The sequence below is a fragment of the Ictidomys tridecemlineatus genome, chromosome 11 (assembly GCF_052094955.1).
Source record: "Ictidomys tridecemlineatus isolate mIctTri1 chromosome 11, mIctTri1.hap1, whole genome shotgun sequence".
NCBI lineage: Eukaryota > Metazoa > Chordata > Mammalia > Rodentia > Sciuridae > Ictidomys > Ictidomys tridecemlineatus.
Genome location: NC_135487.1, coordinates 28,288,122 through 28,311,249, shown reverse-complemented (window position 1 = coordinate 28,311,249; position 23,128 = coordinate 28,288,122). Strand labels below are relative to the sequence as shown.

General features: G+C 49.5%; 1 protein-coding gene across 2 annotated transcripts; it reads left to right on the top strand.

Moving 5' to 3' along the window:
• The first annotated feature begins 173 nt into the window (after window positions 1-173).
• Window positions 174-23,051, top strand: Nt5c1a (5'-nucleotidase, cytosolic IA). 2 transcript variants are annotated; one of them, XR_013427728.1, is made up of 8 exons: window positions 174-274; window positions 840-1,031; window positions 9,370-9,537; window positions 10,016-10,145; window positions 11,852-11,974; window positions 13,555-13,739; window positions 15,406-19,744; window positions 19,910-23,051. XR_013427728.1 is itself a non-coding variant. In XM_078025991.1 (7 exons), exons 1-7 carry the CDS (start codon window positions 272-274, stop codon window positions 15,769-15,771), a joined length of 1,167 nt encoding a protein of 388 aa, XP_077882117.1. In that variant the 5' UTR covers window positions 175-271; the 3' UTR covers window positions 15,772-23,051. The 2 variants fall into 2 exon arrangements, 1 of the variants encoding a protein (XP_077882117.1); XM_078025991.1 differs by having other exon boundaries at window positions 175-274; window positions 15,406-23,051.
• Window positions 23,052-23,128: the final 77 nt, after the last annotated feature.

Sequence of the window (23,128 nt, the reverse complement as noted above, 5' to 3'; positions counted from 1 at the left end):
CCCTGGAATTCCAAAAAAAAAAAAAAAAAACCCGGCAGCCTAACGTTTGTTTCCTAGGCCCTACTTCTAAGCTCCTGCCTCCAGCCTCTCCATAACATGTAAATAATCACTCCCAATTCGGCAGGTGGGACCTGGGAACGCGCGCCCTCTGCTGGCCAACAAGGAGCCAGCGAGAATCTGGGCTCAGAGTCCCAGTTTCTTCGATCTGGGTTTCCCTCTAGGCCAGGGCGCCGAAGAGGCAGCATCGCACAGTGTCCCGACAGCCTCCGCCATGGTATAGAAGGGCTGCTGGCTGGATCTCCCACTTGCCCCCCGCTGAGGAGCAGGTCCCTGTTGGTAGTTGGAGTTGTCCATCCACCTCCTCCTCAGTCCGCAGGATGCCTAGGGTCTGAAAGGAAGGGGACTGCTCAGGGTCCTAGGGTTCCAGCGTTCTGGCATCCGAGGAGTTCAGAGGGACGGTTAGCTTTGGAAAGGAGGGTGGAGAGTCACTTTCCATTTTCTCTTTTAGTGATCACTCTAGGTGAGAAAAGTTGTCAGATCTCCCCTCTCTCCGTGCCCTTGAACATCATCCTGACAATCCAGAATCCGCAGCAGCCTACAAGCTTGCAAATCTGGAACCGCATCCCTCCATTTGCTTCAGGCGAGGGTCGGTCGGGAAAGGAGAGTTCAGCTGTACCCCCGCACCTATAGCAGCAGCAGCACGCCGGCGACAGAGAGGGCCAGCCTAACCTCCCGGGTCCCCCACCCGCGGCGGGCGGGCGGGGCGGCGGCTCACGCGGACACCCTGGCCGCTGCTGCCCGCCCTCTTCTCACGCCCCGCCGCGCCTTCCCTCCCGCAGCCCAGCCCCGCGAGCTCCGCGTCTCCGCAGCCGCCTGCTCCAGCCCGGCAGGGTCAGAGCTGGAGCATGGAACCCGGGGAGTCCCGGGAGGCCCGGGAACCTGGACCCCGAGCAGAGACCGCCGCGGCCCCGCGCTGGGAGGAGGCCAAGACTTTCTATGACAACCTCGCGCCCAAGAAGAAACCTAAATCGGTAAAAGCGGGGCATGCATGGATGGGGAGATCGGGCCGGGAAAGGGTCACTCAGAGGCGGGTTTGCAAGGCCCCTGGGAAGGGACCCGTAGTGCCCCTCTGGGAGGGAACGCAGCTCCTCTGCTCCAGAATGCGCCCAGCAGTTGGCTCAGGCTCGGGTTTATTTTGGGAGCTCTGTTCTGGTGGTTGTGTGTTGTTGTTGTTTCTTTCTTTCTTCTCTTCCCCCCACCCCCGGGGCTCAGTTTCCACGCCAGGATCCCCCTCCCCCCAAGTGTTATCACTGCTCAGATTGGGCTGCGACCCCAGATTACCTCCTTCCCCACTATCCGGGGTGCTCGGGTGCACTTGTTGGCAAAGCTGGTCAACCCCGCCTGAAGCAGCGTCCCCAGGCTCCGGTAACTCGAAACTGGAAACCCGGCTCCTCTCTGTGTGCTCCTCTCTCCACTTATCTGGGCACTGGGCTCCGGACCCAGACCTCTGTGTTCGGGCCATAGCTTGGGGCCCTGCTCTCGGTGTCGGGATGCTGCCCTCCCTTCTTGCTCCAGGCACTGGAGATCTGCTCTGTGCTCTCAGGCCTTTGTGCCCCTCATTCTAGGGTCCCAACGCTGGGTTCTGCACCCCAGTAGCAAGCTCTACTCCCCCTTTGAAATGGACATTAACATCCTAAAGTTGAGTCCAACCTTTGAGACCTCACACAGAGGAAAGAGCTCCTCTTCCCCTGTGGGATAAATCATAAAGCCCTGGTCTGCCTTTAGCCTTGCTCAGTCCATCTTCCCAGATGCTTGGGGAAGGGACTGAGGATAAAGGCTGGCCTGGATGTATTCACCAAAGACCTTTAAGCTTCCTTTCAAAGAGGCTTTTCTAGGAAGCTCACCCCAACAGTCATTCTTTAGACATCTGTAGGCCTTGGTCATCCATGGCTTTGAGATATTGATTAAACTGTGCCCCAGTCAAAGGAGTTCACAGTGCACTGTTGGAGGCTCTGGAAATGGTGAGTGCTCAAAAAAAGATCCCACATGGTGCAGTGGGAGCATAGAGGAGGGAGTGGCTGCCCACCAGGAAAGGCTTTGTGGAGTTGGTATTTCAGCTGATCTTAAAACCTGAGTAGATGGAGTTTCCCAGGCAGAGAGGGAAAAGATGAAGATGTCTTTGAAATCAAGGACTGTGTTTCAGAATCAGGACTCAATAGGAAAATGTGGGGTTATTCAGAGAAGAGTAACAGAGATACTGTTGGGTGGAGGAACTTGGGGCTTGTGGACAGGGCCTTAGTGAGATGAGGTTTTCAAACTAGGTTCTGTGGAGACCCATGTTTCAGGGGGCCTGCAGACAATTGAATACAATTTTCTTTCTTCTTTAAACTATGTTTTAAACTATTAAAAATATGTGATAAAGCCCAACTCACCCAAATGTGTTCACTGGAGATTTCAGCACTATGGGGACCAGAGACATATTAACTTGTGCTACAGGTTTATTATTATTACATTTTTAGCAAACCTCAGAATAAAGCTTTTCCTCAGTTCTATTTAATAGAAAAGCATCTTGAGATTGTCAGCCCCATTATTTAACAAAATTAAAACCATTCCCACTTGCAACTACTTATCTGTATGAATCAGGGCTTTCTCAACCCCGCCCCAAAACAAAAACAGAAATAAATTGGCTGGATTCTAAAGCTTAAGTCTGCCCTGGCGTCCCTACCCCTGGTTTTATGTTTGTTCTCATCAAAACAACTGTGTTGTTTTTGTTGGTTGACTTTATAATAAATACATTCATAAATATATATTATATGTTTGAATTTGTAAAAATAAGCTCATACCTATTATTTATGGCAATATAATTTTCATATTGAGGTTCTGCCTAAGAGTTCATCTGAATAAAAGGACAACCTACATTAAAAAAAAAAAAACAAAACAAAACATGGAGACCATAATGGACCTATTATAGGATTTTTCAGCAGGGGATTAAATTGGTCCCCACCCCCTTTTTTTTTTTTTTCCTGATCCCAGTTTCATTCTAGATGATCACTCTAGGGCTGTTTGCTAGATGGATTGGAAAGGGCAGATCTGGCAGAAGGCATAATAGACAGAAGGCAAAGCTAGATTGATGTTGTGGCCTGGGGGCTGGAGAGGAGATGGATGTTGGAGATTGGAGTGTTCCAAATCCTATTCCTCCCCAAGCACCAAGAACCAGGGAGCTCAGGCCCAGAGGTCAGTCATGACCCCTCCAGCCTCCCTCATGGATCTCTGGGAGGCAAAGAACCTGGAGGCTTCCCAGCTCCTATTCCTTCCTGTAGTAGCCCCTCTTCCCACAGGCTATTTTGGGGGCTTTAGGCCTCCTGGGCCCCATCAGGGCCTGGCCCGGACTTATTCTTATTCCCAGGAGCCTTAGGGAAATATTTAACTGAGTGAAGGCACATAGGAGGCCCTCACCTTATGGGGTCAGAGGACTTCCTCAATCCAGAGCTCTTCTGTCCCTTTCTCCCAGCCACCCTTCTCTCTCTCGAAGTCCTTTCAGAAATAATAGCGTTTTTGGCTATGTTCCTATCTTGGGTGCACTAGGCAGAATCATGTTGATTTATATGGAAGCTTCTCAGGCAGGCTGGAGTGGGAGTGGTAGCTGGGCTGCCCTCTATTAATCTTCCTTCCCCACCCCCTAAGTCAGAGCAATGCCTCAGCCCCAGCAGAAGGCAGGGAGCTGGCAGGACTCTGGCTTCCTAGAGCCAGAGCTTCCACTGAATTGTTTTGACCCATTTCCCAGTCTAAGATGTGGGCTGCTTTCTGATTTTGTGCACCTGACAACATGTGACCAGGTGTTAGAGATTTGGCCAGGCTCAGGAGGGTCTCTAAGCACCCTCTCACCTGTTCTTCCCATCCACTTGGAGTCTTGACTGCCATTCATCTATTCCAGCTGGAGCGCATTTCCTACAGCAGCACATGCCCTGGAGACCCTTCGACCCCACTTTACTTGTGTTGTGTTGAGAGTGGTCTGGGGGTGGGGAGCAGAGTCCTTGCCTTGGGAATTCCATTTTGAGAGGGAAAAAATGCCCTGTCCTGAGACTCTACCTCTCACCATTTCTCCCAATCTGGAAAGGGAGGCTAGGGAAGGTATATCCAGGGAAGTCACTAAAGTAACAGAGGTTGGGGACTTCTGGGAGCCATTGAGGAGGGCCATATCAAGGGAACTACTGTGTGGACAGAGGCCAGGATACAAGTCGAAAATTGGGATCTCATCTTGGCTCTGCCTTGACTTTGCTGTGTGGTGTAGAGCAAAACTGCCCCTCACTAGCCTACTTCCCTATCTGGAAAAGAGGGAAGTAGAGACTCCTGGGGCCAAGGCAGCCAGGATGATTTTTCTTGCAATGGTCAGGAGTGGGAAGAGATGGGGTCTGGGTAGCTCGGCCAAAGGAGACTCAGGACTTGGCAGTCTGGCAGAGACTGTGAGACAGAAAGTGGGGACTGAGACCTTGGCTGGCTGCCTGGGCTGGAATGACAGGCTTGGGAACCTTCCTGAAGGGACGGGGGAGCAGCTGGCTCTCTGTCCTTCAAGGGAGCATGGGTCTGTCCCTGGGGTAGTACGCCCAGAGGATAGGGTAGGCTAAGCCCTGTCTCAAAAGCATATAGAATTCCTAGATTCATGAAGAGTGAATGTCCCCACCTCTGATCCTACCCTTAGGATCCATGACCATCACCCTATCACCCTTTTCCTTTAGGGCTTTTGACTTTAGCTTCTTCCTTGAAGGATCACCAGTGTTGATGGGGCTAGGGGGGTGCCCAGCCCAAGGAAACACAGACATACAATGTTCAGCAACTGGGAAAGACATTTGGGTTGAGCCTAGGAGGAGGACCTGTTCCACCAGTCCTTACACTGACCCTACTTGCCACATACACCATCTTGGTTGGGGTTAAAAACTAATGCTTTGCCAACTGAGGTCAGCCAGTCACATGACCTTGGGGAATTCTTTGGCTCTCCATTCCATTTTTAGGTTCTAAAGCTGCACTAGCCACTAACTATATGTAGATATATAAGTTCATTAAAATTAAACGAAATTAAAAACACAGATCTTTGGACTCATTAGCTACGCTTCAGATTGCTCCATAGCCACATGGACAGCACAGATTATGGAACATTTGCATTATCCCAGAAAATTCCACTGGACAGTGTTCTTCTTATGAATGGCATGAATCCCTGCCTTGAAGAAAATCATAAGTAAGGTCTACGGTGGCAGGAATCTCCTGTATTGTTTTCAGCTATGCCCCCAGCATAGTGCCTGTCACATGGTGATCATTCAGCGTTATCAACTGTTTGGAGCCCAGGTTTGACCCCAGAAAGAACCAGTGGGGTAGGGTCCCTAGCCCACAGGGCTACCAGGAACAGGCCAGAATTTAAGGTCCACTCACAAGTCTTTACTTCAATCTGAGCCCCTGTCTCCTTATCTATAAAGTAGGAATCATGATCTAGGACTTCTCAGGTCACAGAGATGTGGAAGGACTCTCTGGGTGTCCATGAATCCCTTGGGCACCCACATTCTGATCCTTGCCAGGGACTAAAAAGAGTCCAGCTGCTATCTGTGGTGTCAAACTCCTCTCCCCTTTCCACCAGAATTGAGTGTCTTAGACCATTTGGGCTGTTATAACAAACAGTACCATAAACTCGGTGATTTTTACTGTAAACAACATAAATTTATTTATTTATGGAAGCTGAAGTCCAAGATCAAGATACCAGTAGACCGGTATCTGATGAGGGTCCACTTTCTGATTCAAAGATGGAAACTTCTAGCTGTGTCCTCACATGGTGGAACAGGCAAGGCAAGCTCTCTTGCCTCTCTGGTGTCTCTTGTAGGACTGCTAATCCCATCATGACCTGATCACCTCCCAAGTCCTCACCTCTTACTACCATCACCTTCCCTACCACATCGTGAGCTCTGAGAACAGGAGCCATGTCTCTACCCAAGCTCAGGTGCCTGGCATAAAAAACTGGTCAATGTCTGCCAGTTTTACACCAACTAACAAAATATTTTCTGGGCACCTGATATATTTGAAGCAATCTGAACAGATGAGGGCACTGCATTGGAATTTCTGTTTCATGTTAATTTTTTCATTTTTGTTTTGTACCGGGGATTAAACTCAGGGTCACTCAGCCACTGAGCCACATCCCAAGCCCTTTTTTTTTATATTTTATTTAGAGACAGGGTCTCACTGAGTTGCTTAATACCTCAATTTTTCTGAGGCTGGTTTTGAACTTAAGATCCTCCTGCCTCAGCCTCCCCAGCCACTGGGATTATAGGCATGTGCCCCTGTGCCTGGCTCCATGTGAAGTTTTTTATTGCACACACTTTCTTATTGAAATATGTTAAAGTATATTGATGCTGGGCCCAGTGGTGCACACCTGTAATCCCAGTGACTCTGAGGCTGAGGTAGGGGGATGGCAAGTTTGTGGCCAGCCTCAGCACCTTAGTGAGACCCTTGTCTCAAAATTTAAAATATTTTTAAAAGGGGAGTGTTAAGGATGTAGGAAAGCTCTCTGATGTGTCTTTTATAAGAATACTAATCCCATCGTGACCTGATCACTTCCCAAAGACCTCACCTCTTACTACCAACACCTTGAAGATTAGATGATGGCAATAAGTGGCAGAGCACCCCTGGGTTCAATCTAATGAATGTGACATAACTTTCCTATGTTCATATATGAATATACCACCAGTGAAACTCCACATCATGTACAACCACAAGAATGGGATCCTAACTAGGACAAGTTATAGTCTATGTGTATATAATATGTCAAAATAAACTCTACTGTCATGTATATCTAAAAAGAACAAATAAACTTTTTTAAAAAATTAAAAACATAGATAGTAGAGGATAGGAAAGGTAGCAGAATACAACAGTTACTAGTATGGCATTATGTAAAAATGTGGATGTGTAACCGATGTGATTCTGCAATCTGTATTTGGGGTAAAAATGGGAGTTCATAACTCACTTGAAACTAATGTTTGAAATATGATATGTCAAGAGCTTTGTAAGGTTTTGAACAACCAATTAAAAAAAGAAATGAGCAAGAAAAATAAATAAATAAAAAACATATATACATGTAAATGTATGAAATATTTTTGAAATATGTTAGAATTCTAGAGATATTAAAAGTTTGCTGAGCACCGCCCTGTGCCAGGCACAGTCCTAAACACTAGAGATATAATAATGAAACCAGACATCTGTAATCCCAGTGACTCAGGAGGCTGAGGCAGGAGTATCACAAGTTCAAGGCCAGCCTCAGTAACTTAGCAAGACTCTCTTTCTCTCTCTCTCTCTCTCTCTCTCTCTCTCTCTCTCTCTCTCTCTCTCTCCTCTCCTGAGGATTGAACCCAGGGCCTTATGCATGCAAGGCAAGCACTCTACCAAGTAAGCTATATCCCCAGTCCAGGACCCTGTCTCAAAATTAAAATAAATAAATAAATAAATGAACTTCTGGGGGCTTCGCTTGCTGGTAAAGTGTCCCTGGGTTTAATCCCCAGTACTACTACTGGTACCAATAATTACAATAACAGATGAGACACTCATGTTCCTGCTTCCTTCCTAGAAGTCGCCTAGAAAAACGTTAAATAAGCGATTATAATTTAATGTTAATTGTACTAAGAAGAAAACCCACAGGAGAGGTATCAGATGGAGACTGTGGTGAGGGTAGTCCTCCTAGAGGTGACAGTCTAATTTGGGACCTGTAGGTTGAGTAGAAGTTAGCTGGACAGAGAGTATGAGAAACAGCACATCCGCAAAGGGAACAGCATGTGCAAAGGCTCAGAGGAAGAGGGGAAGGTGTGTCAGATGTGAGAAAGGTCACATTGAACAAGACTGGGAAAGTAGAGGCTGAGAGTGGAGAAAGAGAAAGGGGTCTCTTGTGAAGGACTTCCAACTCCGTACCGAAGGCTGCCAATTCCACTCTGAAAAGAGTAGTCACCACTGAAGAGGTGGGCTGTGCTCCCATCTGCACTTTAGGAAAATCCCCCGACAGCAGCATGGGCGAGACACTGTAGAGGGTGAGAGGTGTTGATGGCCTGGTGTCTGGTACAGAAGACAGAAAGAAGTGGCTGGACCTTGGTCATATTGACTGCTTGGGGTGATTGACTGATGGAGAATGAAGTCAGGGGAAGAAGAAGGAGTGAAGCAGCTTCAGGGTTCTGCTTCTGTGGACAGTGGTGTGTGGGAGACCAACCTCGCACATGACTGAGTTAACTCCCCTGCTGGGCGATGTGGCCTCAGGCACCCATGCTGCTAGACTGCCCTGCTCTTCTAGGGTTCTTGTGACCTGTGTCTTCCTGCCCAGGCTGTGTCTTCCTACAGCCCCATGGGTGGAGCTATGCTCACCTGTTCCTTTGTAATATAACCCCTTGCTCTGTTTAGGATAGAATGTTCCATGGAAGTGTCTTGTGTGTGTGTCCCCTTCTCTTACTGTGCCCTTGGGTGTGGCCTACCCAGGTGTCAGTCAACCTGCTGACCGTGGACATCATGAAGACAGACTCAGCCCCCTGAAACCTGACCCCTTGCCTCATTTGAATAGCCTCTCCTCAATAAAAGGGGTCAGCGCTTGCTCTCACTCTCTCTCTCTTCCTGTGGACCTTTAAGGTCAGAGGAGCTTCACAGTGACCCAAAGAAAAAGGTATTTGTGTCTCTTGTGTGGTTATTTTGTGCAGCCCAGTTAGCCCAGTTTACCTGGAGTGATCCCTGAGCCATTTAGTTGCTAAAATGGAAACCTGGCAGCAGTGCTGTGTACCCTTCTGATGGAGTTCTGGAGTGGATGGTGGTGCTGAGCCCGGAGGTGAGGGAAAAGAGGAGGGATAAAGTTGGGGGTGGAGGAAGTGGTGGCAATTCAGCCTCAGGCATGATGAGTTGAAGCTGGGGCAGTTGGATATTTGAATCTGGAGCTCAGGAGACAGATCTGGGCTGGAGATAAATTTTCTTATGTAACTGCTATGTTCCTGGCCATCAATTTCTTCCTTAGGGTATGTAGCTCTCATTTCCTAATGGAAACCACCTGGATCTCAAGCATCAGTCATACTTGGGCCACATACATCATATTCATTTTTCTATTGTATTCAGATGTCCCAACCAGATTGCGAACTCCTTGAGGGCATGTCCCTCCTTCAGATTGCACTCTAGGTGGCAAACCACCCTCTGCCTCTGGGTTCTCTGTAAACAGGGTCCTAACCTGTCTTCCTCTTCCCAGACTGAGTCTCTTTAGGGAAAAGCCTGGGCCTGGGTCTTTTCCACGTCTTCAGTAGCTGAGGGGCTTGCATAGGAACACCTGCCCCGGAGCAAGACTGAATGACAGCCCTTACTCCTGCACCTCTACAGCCCAGGCCTCAGAATGCTGTCACCATTGCTGTGTCCTCCCGAGCCTTGTTCCGCATGGACGAGGAGCAGCGGATCTACACGGAGCAGGGCGTGGAGGAGTACGTGCGCTACCAGCTGGAGCACGAGAATGAGCCCTTCAGTCCTGGGCCAGCCTTCCCCTTCGTGAAGGTGAGGGGCAGGTCCTGCAGCTGCCCATTGAGTGCCTTTGTGGGGATTAGAAAAAAACTCCCATGATTGTCTGAGCAGGGAAAAGGAGCCCCCTCTGTACCGATGCAACCCCACCGGGGCACAGGCTTGGCTAGGGAACAGAGCCTTTGTGGGAAGAAGAGGCCACCCCTCCTCTGGACTGATGTAGTCCTGTGCCAGGTAACCAGTTTGGTGAGTGAGTGGCCCTCACTCACCTCTTTTGTGAGGTGCTCCTGAAGAGCAAACACCCTGCACAGCGGTGGAGAACGCCATTAGGAGATTGTCCCTAAGCATTGTTCTCATCCCAGGTCTGCCTCTGACCTCCCCTCCCCTGTTCTTTCCTCCCCTCCCCTCCCCTCCCTTCCCCTGTTCTCTCCTCCCCTCCTCTCATTGGATCCCTGGCCACCAGCTCCAGGTATCCATCTAAGAATCTGAGCAACAGGGTGCCCTCTCCTTCCAGGCTCTGGAGGCTGTGAATAAGCGGCTTCGGGAGCTGTACCCCGACAGTGAGGATGTCTTTGACATCGTGCTCATGACCAACAACCACGCTCAAGTGGGAGTCCGCCTCATCAACAGTATCAACCACTACGGTAAGCAGGAGGCCCTACCACACCCCCAGGGATGGGCCACACCAATGCAGCATCAGTTGGTACTCACTGGACCCCTAAGTTCAATGGTATGCTGGTGAACTGGCTGTTTACAAAAACAAAAAAACCCTGATTTGATGTGTTGCCAGTTTTCAGGTGTCCATATTCCTGCAGTGGCTGGTTTCAAGCCACCCATGGTTGAACAAAATTCAACCAAATGTCTCACAGAATTTGTTTGACCATAGGCTCTCCCAAGCCGACACAAGTTAGCTCCACACACAGTGCACAGGCCCCACTCCCTGTGTGACAGCAGCACTTTCTACCCCCATGCCTCTTTACCTGCAATGAAGCTTAAAGGCCACACAAAGCTGCTGGGAGAATCACGGGCAGTTGCTAGAGTAAAAGTCCTCTGTGTCTCAGTCCACACTTTTGATTAAAAATACTTGTCGAGTATGGTGGCACACACCTGTCATCCCAGTGGCACAAGTGGCTGAGGCAGGAGGATCGTGAGTTCAAAGCCAGCCTCGGCAACTTTGTGAGGCCCTACGCAACTCAGCAAGACCTGTCTCTAAATAAAATATGAAAAAGGGCTGGGGATGTGGCTCAGAGACTAAGTGCCCTTGAGTTCAATTCCACATACCCACCCCTCAAAAAAGATACTAGACCCTCCAGAGCTGGCTTCAGATGAAGAAAATAATTTATTAGGTTCCAGAGTGTCTCAGAACCTTGGGGCAGGAAGTAAAATTGGCCCACAGAGGCCGGAAGCCAAGTTCTGGAAAGCCCTTACTTATGCTTCTCTAGCAAATTAACATTCTCTCTCTCTCTCTCTCTCTCTCTCTCTCTCTCTCTCTCTCTCTCTCTCTCTCTCTCTCTCTCTCCCCCTGGCGGCCCCCAAACTGGATTTCTCTGCTTTCTGAATATAAAACAAGGAAAAGCAGAGAAATCCAGTTTGGGGAGAGAGAGAGAGACAGATTTCTAAGACCTTGTTTTAAGGAAACAAGCTAATCCAGTTGGCTTTATTTAATTTACTTTAATAATTCTTTATTTGGGGTGCTAGGGATTGAATCCAGGGCTTTGTGCGTAAAAGCATGAGCTCTACCACCGAGCTATGCCCCCAGCCACCAGTTGGCATGTTTTAAATATTAATTTCAAATTTATGGGAGCAGGAGGGATACTAAAAATATTTAATCGCCTGTGTGATAGGTGCTGAGCAGTCCACACGTGCCAAGTAGATAGTGCTAGAGCTGGCCCTGAAAGACCTCTTGTGATGCTGGGCATTTCACCTTTCTGTGGACTTTGGACTGTGGACTGTGAGCTGTGAGGAGGACAGGGGTTCTGGGTGAGGGGCTGAAGTAGTGATAGATCACTTAAAACAATAGCAGCCGTTGACCAGCAAATATTTTACACCCTTGGCAGCCTGGGGACTAACTGTTTGACAGCTGGGTCAGGTGTCTATAGGTCCCGCAGTCTATAGCATCCTGATTCCCTGACAAGAGGGAATTTCTGTGAGCTGGGCAGTTCCATCTCCAGGTCATTGATGAAGGGTGAAGGGGCTCAGAAGAGAAATGCTGGCCTAAAGTCACAGAGAATCACTCTGCTGCCCACCACCACACGAATCCAAGATGGCACTCCTTAAGCACAGAGAATCCATTCTAAAACCTGGAGGATTGACCCTGGCCTCACCTGGGTGCTCTCTGCCTCCTCCCCAGATCTGTTCATCGAGAGGTTCTGCATGACAGGAGGGAACAGCCCCATCTGCTACCTCAAGGCCTATCACACCAACCTCTACTTGTCAGCTGATGCAGAAAAAGTGCGAGAAGCCATTGATGAGGGTAAGTCAGAATGAGGAGGGAAAATACAGGAAGTCTAGCAAAGCGGTTTAAGAGGTGGGAGGCCTGGGTCCTAAAACTATACAGGTGCTGGGAGTTGCTATGGTAACTACAGAGGGGCCTGTGCCTAAACTCCTGTGATCTGTTTATAAAGTCTGAAAACAAGGCCCCACCTATTCTACTTTCCCACCTCCTGCTCTACTGTGTTAAAGATGGATTTATTCATCAGCATTACCCAACCTTCTGTTTCCATGGAAACCCTCCTTACAGCCCAGAAAGCTACTTCCTTCTAAGATTCCTCCAGGTCAGTGAGAGTTCTGATTCCTGTATGATCATGGGCAGTTCCTGCCCTTTTTTGAGCTAGTGGGATGGGGGATCCATATCCGGTCCAGCCAGAGTGATGGGCTCAGGAAATGGCCAGCATCTCCAGCAGCTGGGCTGGCCAGAGCTAAAGTGAGGCCAGGAAATCCAGGGGCAAGTTCCAACAAAGGGGAGTTCCCTCTGTGAGCCCTTTTCAAGGGGAGACTATGGTGGCCAGGATAGACTCAGTCCTCCCCATGGGGTGTGTATCTAACTCTCTCAGGTCACAGAGGACGAAGGACTGCCCGGCTGCCTAAGAAGACTCCCCAGGCTGAACACTACAGTGGCAGCATTCATATCCACTTTTCTCTTCCTCTTTCTTGCTTTCTCCTGCCTGTAAGCCTGGCCACTCTCCTGACGCCTCCCGCTCCTGGGCTGTTGGGAGCTCCACAAGGCTTCTTTAATCAGGACCCAGGAGCCATTTTCCTGGGCAGATGTCACACTCCCTGGTTGAGGCCTGAGTGCTGACATGTAGGCATGCTTCTGTGTGCCTGTAACCTGACCTCAGGCTAGGGAGCAGGAGAGTGGTCTGGAGGGAGGCCCTGCTCGGGGTCAGATGGTTCTGGATCACCTTGGCTTTGGCATTAGCAGAGCTGAAAAGGTGCCTAGCCTGATGCCCAGGGGCTGCCCTGCTGTTGGCATCCTCAGGCTTGTGAGGTTGCTGTGAGGCCTGTACTGTTCACTCCTCCTAAAGCTCTGCTGAACCCTGCCTCTATGATCCCGGATTCCCAAAGAGCAGGACAGAAGTGGCCTTCAGAGAGATGAAGACAAGCTGCCAGGTTTCCAGCCTCTTAGCACCTGTGCTCTGGGTCCAGGGCAGCTCTAGCCTTTAGCCTGGGTTCCCACAGAGAAGACCCAGTTATGGAGGCTGCACACAGTCAAAGGCAGCTTGTGCTACCACCCCCTAGGGCCACCTGTATTGTTTCATGGAACCCTGAATGGCCAACCTGCCCTGAGTAGGGCATACCTGGGAACCATTGTGATTGTAGACATGGTGCCCACACCCATCCCATCCCTAATGCAGCCTGGAATCTCAGCCCCAGACAGAGCCATAAGGACCTTAATTTTATCTTGCCCTCTGTCCTGGTGGGGGAGAGCAGGTGGGTGAGCATAGTCAGAGATAGCCCTCTCTGGCATAGCCTGAGACAGCCCTCTCTTGCACCACCCAGGGGGCCCCTATTGCCTGCCCTGAAGACAGACAATGCTTGCCTCTCTCTGCCCAGGGATTGCAGCTGCCACCATCTTCAGCCCCAGCAGGGATGTCGTTGTGTCTCAGAGTCAACTGCGCGTGGCTTTCGACGGGGATGCTGTGCTCTTCTCAGACGAGTCAGAGCGCATTGTCAAGGCGCACGGGTTGGACAGATTCTTCGAGCATGAGAAGGCCCATGAGAACAAACCTTTGGCCCAGGTGCTCTACATCGTCCCAGAACCCCTGAGAAGAACAAGGTGGCTCCCTAGAACCTGCCCTTGGTCAGAACCAAACCTGGGTTCAGCCCAGACTCTAGCCAGGTCCCCTCACCTAACCTAAATCCCTCGTCCCTCTCGCTGGGCCCCAGCCCCCTCAGTGAGCTCCCACCCCTTCACTCAGTCCCCATCATCCTCACTGAAGTCTCCATGGTCTCTCTGAGCCCCATCTCTGAACCTCTTCCCCTTCCTTGCAGCTCCAATCCCTTTTCTGAGGTCTCTGTCCCTTCCTGAAGTCCTCCTTCCTTTCTGGAGCCTAATCCCCTTTCTGAGGTCTCCACCCCTCCTCTGAAGTTCTCATTCTCTAAGTCCCCACATCTTGTCTGAAACTCCTGCTGCTCTCCAAAGGCCTTACCTCCTCCCTCTGAACCCACCATCCTGTCTCTGGATCCCTCCCACTGCTCTCCAGAAGCCTTTCCTCCTCCCTCTGAATCCCCCATCCTGTCTCTGGATCCCTCCCACTGCTCTCCAGAAGCCTTACCTCCTCCCTCTGAATCCCCCATCCTGTCTCTGGATCCCTCAACTCCTCTCTGGTATCACTTCTGAGTAAGCTGTTCCTGAAGAAACTCCCGTTCCCCTTCCTGGAGGACAAGAAGAACTGGATTGGCACCCCACATGAGGCAGGCCCACTGGAGCAGGGACATCTGGCTGGGGCATGGGGTGGGGCACTGGGACAGACTATATACTTGGGCCACTTCCTGCTATGCCTCGGTTAGTGGGATCAGGGACCTCAGTCACACTCAGATTGCTCAATGGCCCTCTGAGAATGGAACATGTCTTAATACTTGTTGAAAATTTCTTGGGGTTGGAGCTGTGGGGTTCTCCAGTCTTCCTGGGAGCTCCAGTTTGAATTTTTTCCCAAAAATCAGTTTCTCAGAGCAAGACAATTTTCCCACTAAGTGGTCAAGAGAGGTCCAAGGACTACTGCTTGCTCTGAGTCATCCAGCAAGGCAGAAGTCTCTAAGCCTAGAAGCCCAACTTATTCCCAGCTACTTTAGAAATAAGCAGTCTTCATCATCTTCCAGTTCTTAATTCATATATCCTCATTAACTCATGTCTCATCACACTGTATAGAATTGAAGAGTTGGGACTTTTCATCACTCTGGGCACTGTAGAGAAATAAATCCTTTCCCTGCCCTCAGAAAGCTTGAGTCTGACATCCTGAGCTACCTGTGTGCCCAGGGGCAGGTTCATATTCACCAGATACACATTGGCCCCTGTGTCCCAGATGTTGACAGCTGGAGGGTGTCCATGCCATAGTTACTAATTTTAATATCTTCCTTTCTGGTGGGCACAGAAGGCCATGCTTACAGAGCTGCCAGACAGACACCTGCTGATGGGGGCATGGATAGATATGCACACCAACAATTGCCCTGGTACAGTTATTCTGGCACAGCCCCAATCTCAGTAAGACAGACTCCAGACTGTGGGTACCTACAGCCCCACTGATGCACACAGGAACCCCAGCAGGTACAGCTAAACTACCCAAGAGATCTAGGGATCCTGAAAAGTTTTCTCAGACCAACAAGGAGGATACTAGTGCCTCAGGGAGAGGAGGGGAGCACTTGTTGGGGAGGCTGAGCTCACAGTGTTCCCTTACTTTTTCACAGGGCCCCTTAAAGGGCTTCCTGGAGGCACTGGGTAGGCTACAGAAGAAGTTCTACTCCAAGGGCCTGCGGCTAGAATGCCCAATTCGCACCTACTTGGTGACAGCACGCAGTGCGGCCAGTTCTGGGGCCCGAGCTCTCAAGACCCTGCGCAGCTGGGGCCTGGAGACGGATGAGGCCTTGTTCCTAGCTGGAGCACCCAAGGGCCCCCTCCTGGAGAAGATTCGCCCACATATCTTCTTTGATGATCAGATGTTCCACGTGGCTGGGGCTCAGGAGATGGGCACTGTGGCTGCCCACGTGCCTTACGGTGTGGCACAGACACCCCGGCGGGCTGCACCTGCAAAGCAGGCCCCATCTGCACAGTAGCTGAGCCACTTCCCTTCAGGCTCCCTGTCTTAGTTCCACACCTTTGCTGGTGGCCCCTTCTAGTTCCTCGCCATTCTGTCCTTCCGCACGTCTGCCCTCATCCCTTTGGGTGAGGTACTTGTAGGAAATCACACAGACTGGGTCAACGAACTGACTGACCATGCCCCCTTTGGGGCAAACACTGTGCCATGATCCTAGCTAGGACAGTAGGATCATGCAGAGTAGCTTGGTTTCAGGGAGAAGTTGATGGGACTGAGCAGGGGAGGGTCAGAAAAGCCAGGATGCTTCAGAAGGGGATTGGGATAGAAATTAACCCAGTGCAGTGCCAAGAAGTGGAGAAGGTGGACCTGGCATCTGAGCTCTGCCCTGGCATTAACTGCCTGACTTTAACTCCTTCCCTTCATGGTCCTCACTTCCCACATCTTTTAGGTGGTTTCCAAATTCTCCTTTAGCAAGAGAAGGGTTTTTTTTGTTTTGTTTTGTTTTTTGTTTTTTAATGAAATTGCCTTTTGAAGAAAGCATTCTGTGCCAGGGCTGCTGGGATGCAGCCTAGAATGTACAAATCACACAAAGGGACACTTTCTCTAGGCCAATTATAAAATGATACCTTTTCCTGTGGCCAGACCCAGGCTGAGGCTGGGCTACACAGCTTTGTTAACAAGGTATAGGCTGGATTTCAGCCCCCAAGTACCCCTCAGCCCAAAGGCCTTTGTTAAAGGACACAATGTTCCATAGCAACCCTGTATATATCTTTCCTTGTTTGGAAATTAATGGACAATGTGACCCATCTGCTTCCTAGAATTCTCTAACCTGGACCATCAGGGGTCAGCTGCCAAGGTGGAAGTTTTGCATAAAGGAGTTGGGAGGAAATTGAACCTGCATGCAAGTTCTCCTTCAGCCAGCAGGGGGCACTGCAGGCTCTTCCTGGGGAGGAGCTTTGATAGCTGCTGCTGCCAGGTTTTCTCTGCTTCAGATTTTAGCCAAGATTCAGTTGTTGTGCCTGCCAACCCCCTCTTAACAGCCCTTGGTCCGGTTGTGCTGTTAAGCAGCTCTGCCAATGGGGAAAGAGGTGGAATATCTGTGGCCCCAAACACAGGAAGAGAAACCGCAGTGTCTGAAGTGAGCAGTTGTCCATGCTGACCCAGAGGGCGAGGCACAGCCTGGGTGAAGTAGGAAGTGTCAGGAGGTCTGATCTGAGACCCAAAAGTACCAAGGCAGTGATGACTTAGGAAGGAGCTGGATGTGCAACCAGGCAAAATTCTCCCACTGTGGATAGTGAGCCGAAGGCAGTCAGAGCTTCTCTGGAAGTAACGAGCTCTCTGTCACTGGGATGCTGTGTAAGGGATTCTGGAATAAGGCAACCTCCACTCTTCCAGAAGTTCCTGCAGCACCTCCTTCACCACCTCCAGAGAGCCCTGATGAATCAGTCTCCTCCTTTGCTGAGCAGCCTTGGCTCTCTGGGAGAAAGGAAAGAAGCATGAATGGCTGATGCCCATGGAAGACCAAGAAGGGGTGAGCAGACATCTGTGTGTGCACTGATTGCCCATCTCCCCAAGGATCCTAGCTATGAGTGGGCACTTTGCAAAGAAAACCAAAGGCATCATTAGAGGGGGCAAGAGCCTATAGGTGTGGGGGTGAAGGGCAACCTGGGAAGCCCACCCAACCTTTGTCTTTCTGAGCACTCAGCCCAGGGTCTGAGTGAGCACATGTCCCAGGCAGTGTGGCACCAGGTAGCAGTTGCAGAAAGATAGTCCAGGAAGGAGGAAAAAGAAGACCGAGGTGCTTCCAGAAATGAGTATCAGTTTGGGCCAGAAAAGAGGTGCTGGCTGTGCTTGTGCTCTGAGTGTTGGAGGCCCAGAGAGGCTGTTTGCAGGGAAGAAGGGCAAGGCTGGACTGAGTGGCCGAGACAGACATTACCACAGCTGCCTTAGGGCCACTGGCATCATGGCACCCAGATGGGCATGTAATGAAGGTGTTTTTGTACGCAGCCATTTTCATCACATAACCAGGACTCTTGAGGCCAGCAGAGGCAGCCTGGGGGCAGAAGGTCTGGTATGGAGCTTCCTTTACCATCAGTGCTCTTTGCCTGGCCATGGATGCTGTGCAACCTAAGAACAGTCACAGGGAAATGAAAAGGAAGAGAGAGGGAACTCGGCCTCAGGTCACCTCCATTTTGGCAGGAGGTGACAAAAAGCCTCTGGCCTGCCTGCCACTGGGGTCACAGTCATGCTCTTGGAGAAGCCTGCAGGACTCACAGAGCCAGTGGCCAGTCCAGGCTTATAGAATGGCATCAGGCTGCCTCCTAAGAAGGACTTATGCATGGTGAGGGCAGCAGATGTCACCAAATTGAGATAAACTTCAGAGATTCTAAAACCCATGAAGTCCATTCAAGGGCCCAGCGATGAACACCACAGACCCTTCAGCTGTCTCAGGAAGCAGGAAAATATTGATGCTAGAAGCAGAAAGATAAGGTACAATAAAATCTGTGGATTTCACTGGGGCACCATTAATAGCTATAGAGAGCCTTGGGCAATGAAGAGACACTGAAGGTCCAAACTGAAACCACAAATGAGCACCTCAAGCCTAGAAAAGAGCTTTCAGAAGCTGGAGTAAAAAGCTAGAAGTCCTGGGGGCAGGTTTCATCACAACCAGACAAGCCTTCTGATGATCTCAGTACTGAAGAGGGACCCAGAGGTGGGGAGCATTGTTGATTGAATCACCAGGAAATTAAAAAGCCAGATGAGCATCAAAGCCCCAGGCCTGACTTAGGACTGCAGCACCAGGGCAGAGGTGCCACAGCTTCTGGAATGCTGGACCCTGTAGTTGAAACCACCACTTCCCCAAGTTCTGCAGATCACTGGACCCAGGAGTGTTTGCCAACAATGGAAGTGACCCAATGGAACTGCCACTTAGCAGGAAAGAAGAAGCCCTGTTATTAATCACCAAGATTAATAGATCATTACAGATAGCCCCCTCCCCTACCTGAGAGGCAAATCAAAGTAGTGGGAATGTAACAGAATATGTCAGGAACAAAAGAAAAGAAACCAGCAAGAAGTTCAAATCCAAGATGAATTCAATAGTATAATGATATTCAGCTGGTGTACACCATACAGCCAAACTGATGGTCAAAATATTGAAATACCTCCATACCGGGTGGTAAATAGCCCTGCCCTGAATCCCCTGAGTATCCCTTGGTGACCTCAATTATTCTGGGTCCTACAGTGTGAATGCTTCATCTTCCCACGGTTCAGTCTTGCAGAGGCTGTGCTAGCACCATGGCCAGTGCCCATTCTGTTTCACGGTGTCCTGGCCTTGCTGGTTTAGGGAGCTAAAGTAACTTGCCCAAAGCCACCCAGATAGTGAGTGGCAGCACTGGGACTCCCAGATGTGTCTGTATATTGCTGGGACCAGACTCCCCGCTATTTTCCATACCATTCTACACGCAGTGATAGCAAGAGAAGTCCCACTCTGAGATCTTTACCAGAGAAGCTCTCTGGACAGCCAGTGAACATGTTGATTTCCTGCATGTGGAACTGCTGGAATGCATCTGACTGGGTTGATTGTGGTTATAGATTCATAAATAGCTGAAAATCAATTTAAATCAGAGCCAAAGATTTGCAGACCCCTGGGGCACTTTCAAACAATCCCAAATTTGGTGGAACCTTGTTTGAAGACCCCTGGTTTGAGCGAATGAAGAATTTGATAAATGAGGGGCTCTTGTACCAAATATGACCCATCCCCTATTTTTGTCAAATTTCTATATTTTTTTGTTATGTGCATGTGTTATTGAATTTTGGGTTTTTGTTTGTTTTGGTACTTGGGATTGAACCTAGGGATGCTTTACCATATCCTTTTTTATGTTTTATTTTGAGACAGGGACTCACTACATTGCTTAGGTCCTGGCTAAATAGTCCAGCTTGACATTGACCTTGCAGTCTTCCCACCTGAGGCTCCTGAGTTACTGGAATTACAGGTGTGTGCCACTACACCTGCCTGGCAAAAACCTCTTGCTATTTTTAATGCAGCATGTGCTCTAGTTTACACATGTCTCTGACTGCTTTTGTACTCCAGCAGCAGAATTGAATGGTTACAAAAGAGACTATGAAGCAAAAAAATATTTTTTTCTGTCCCTTTACAGAAAAAAGTTTGCTGACCCCTGGGCTAAGACAACATACACAGCCACACCTCAGTGGAGATATGCTCCGAAGCACATGAGGACAGAGGTTGGCTCCACTGCCAAGGGGGATGGGCTCTGTGCCCCTCTGATCCTTGCCTGCAAATCCATTTGAGGATTTAAGATTCCAAGTTTTTATTATTCTCAAGTGACCCAAGCTGATGTGGGAGGGGCAGGGAGCAGGACCCTTGACTAGGGATGATCTGTGCTGGCTGTCCAGCATCTGCTCAGAATGGCTTTGTGTTTTCACCTCTTTATGGTCCTCAAGGGGTCTTTTGGGCAGTGATGAGTGCTGGTAGAGGGATGGGGGATAAATGTAAACTTTGGATAAAGTGAAGTGCCCACTGTTGACTTGAGTGCCTCATATCAATGAGTCATCCATGTACATGCTCTGAAAACAAGGACAAATTCTTCATGAAGAGGGTTCCAAGAGGGCTTTGGCTGGCTCAGAAGTTATTTATCACATGAAAGATCAAAGTCCAGTAAAAGTTGGAATGACAGTTTTCTTGTGCTGTGAGGGTGTGAGCAACAAACTTCCCTTCACCAACAAGCTGTGGACCGGAAGTTTCCAAGATCCACCATAGAAATAGCAGTGTGGAAGTTGTCCCTCTAAGCCACGGTTGTTGTCACCATTCCATCATGAGAGTTCTCTCTTCTAAGCCCAGACTTGGCCTCAGAATCCTTCTCAACCCAGCATTCCAGGCAGTCTCTACCAGTGGGTTGCAGGTGAAAGATGAAACCTGGTTTGTCCTATCAGTGTGGCTATTGCTTTCCAGGAGTCCTGGATGTCCACGCTTTGATACTGTGCTGCAACTCTGAGGACACCAGGCTCTCACCTGATTCAAGTGAAACACAGTGAGGAGGAGGATAATGGCATCCCATGGTTGGCAGCTTATCTGGAAGGGGGCCTGAGAAGCAGTGTCCTGGGTTTTGTCCTGGGTCTCTAAGCAAAGTGCAAAACTCCCTCTTGCCGGTAGGTGGCACTGCATGCCCGCACTCAGCTGCCAGCTGTAGTGATTTTTGAATCTGGTTTACTTTTATCTTCTTTCATTCTACTTAATACTATGCTGGACTTTCCCTACCAAGTAGCCCTTGCCAGCCATAAAGGACTTCAGGTGCTCTGAAAATGTTTTCTAAGCATACCTGAATGACGAGCTGATTGTTCTTGCCGATAACCACTGTGATTGTGTGGATGGACACAGTGTGTGCAACCAGATAAAAACTGTGCATGTGTGTATATTTACGTGGATATGTGTAGTGGCTCAGGTAGCTCTTCTGATGATGGTGTGTGTGTGTGTGTGTGTGTGTGTGTGTGTGTGTGTGTGTGTGTGTGTGTGCATGTTTGCACTCCTCACTAGGAGTGTACAAACTGTTATCTCCATTAATTGAGGATCCTCAGTCTGTGGGGGCCAGCTCTGCTTCTTGGAACTGGTTCTGGCAGTTCCCATCATCTCATGGACATTGCATGTGTGTAGCGTGGAGGCCACTGAGGTCAGTCCCCTTAGCCTTCTTCTATAACTTCTAGCCTCTGGCCAAAGCCTTGGCTTTTAACCTGTCTCCCACCCCTACCTACGCTCTATAGACTTAGCAAGGAAGTGATAGAATCTGGGCTAGGACGATGCTTTTGACTCTACCTGCCTAACTCCACTTGTTTCTTCCCTCCTCCTAATAGTGCCCACAGCCAACATGTACAGTTGGGCAGATTGTGTACTGCAAAGCTCTAGAGGAGCCCATTCACACGTGACATGGGTGAGGCCCAAAGCTGCAAAACCTGCCGAGTGTGCACAGATACCCTGGCCATGTCATGGCTGTGTCTAGGATAGTTGCTTTCCTCCCTGAACCCTGGCCCAGCCCAACCTAGGCTAGCATTCCTTCCTCTGCTTGGATGTTCTAGTCTGAACTTCTAGCCAAAAGTGACTTACTCTTGACCTTGATTGAGAAGTATCTCTCTGATGAGCCAAGTCCCAGAGGAGTATGAAAGTGAAATATGGCTGGGAACTTTTAGTTACTCGTCTTTGCCAAGTAAAAGGCCCCATAAGGTGAATCAAAACCGCAGATGGAGGTCAATGACCTCTGTCCTCCTGGCTTGTGGGTGGCTACTCCTTCATGGGAAGTCTGCCACTAAATTAGGGTAAAGGCTCAAGGCTGGACATGTAGCTGCCACCACATAGAAAATCACTGAGATCACCACAGACCAGTTGCACGGGCACAGGTCACAAACCCTGATGCCTACAGGGGCTGAGCAGCAAATAGAAATGAGTAAAGGGGATTAGCAGAGCCATTAGGGAGATGGAAAACACTGACCAGGGCCTGGCAGATGGCTGCCATGTGGGAATGCAGGCTGATATTGCTGGATATTCCACCCAGTTTTTCCCAAGAACCTAGAAGTCTGGACTTTGAGATGTTGGCAACTATTTCAAATTCAGAAAACACCAGGCAGGCCAAAAAAAGCAGATCTTGTAGGCTAAATCTGGCCCTTGAATCTCCAGTTTACACTGCTACCTGGGCCCAGGGAATTGGGATTTTTAGAACCAAGTAACTGAGAGTAGGAGGTCATTAAACTCAGGCTCATAGTTTGAGGACGACAAGAGTTCAGTCCCTGTGTGTTTTAAACTTAATAATCCCATATCCTTAATCTCTGGTTTCTACTTAAAAGCATCCCAGTATCCCCAGATTAAAACAAGATTAAGAGTTAAGCCATCACACACAGCGTGGCTGTGTCTACCTGGCAGAAGCCCTTTGCTGCACACCATTTGCTGCCCTGCTTCTCCCTCGCCTGCTCCCCCTGAGTTGCTGTTTATGATAAACCTCCCAAGTGCCTCCTTTAGAGGTCAGAGCATGTGCCTCTTCATCTCCATGAGTCCCCTCACCTGGGGTTAGGCCTTGCACGCCCTGCCCAGCTTTCCTCCCTCACCTGCTCTTAGCACGCCCCATGGTTCCAGCAAGGTCTGGCTTTTTGCATCATTTGCCAGGTCACATGATCAAGGGCTACATGCTTGTCCCCCTGGACCCCTCTCCCTCCTCATGCTTGTCAATGCCTTCATTTACAATGAGGGCTTCTGCTTCTTAAAAGCCATTCAAATAAACAGAAAAGGTTTTGAATAAATTTATATTGTCTCATTTTTTCTCCCAAAACTGTATTCACAAACTGGTGTATGGCCCTTGAGAAATGTTGATGGGGGT

Bases quoted from the DNA above. Each gene is read 5' to 3' on its own strand.
- Nt5c1a (XM_078025991.1), top strand. The intron at 11,975-13,554 runs GTAAGTCAGAAT...CTCTCTGCCCAG, and splicing joins GCGAGAAGCCATTGATGAGG to GGATTGCAGCTGCCACCATC. The intron at 13,740-15,405 runs GTGCTCTACATC...ACTTTTTCACAG, and splicing joins AGAACAAACCTTTGGCCCAG to GGCCCCTTAAAGGGCTTCCT.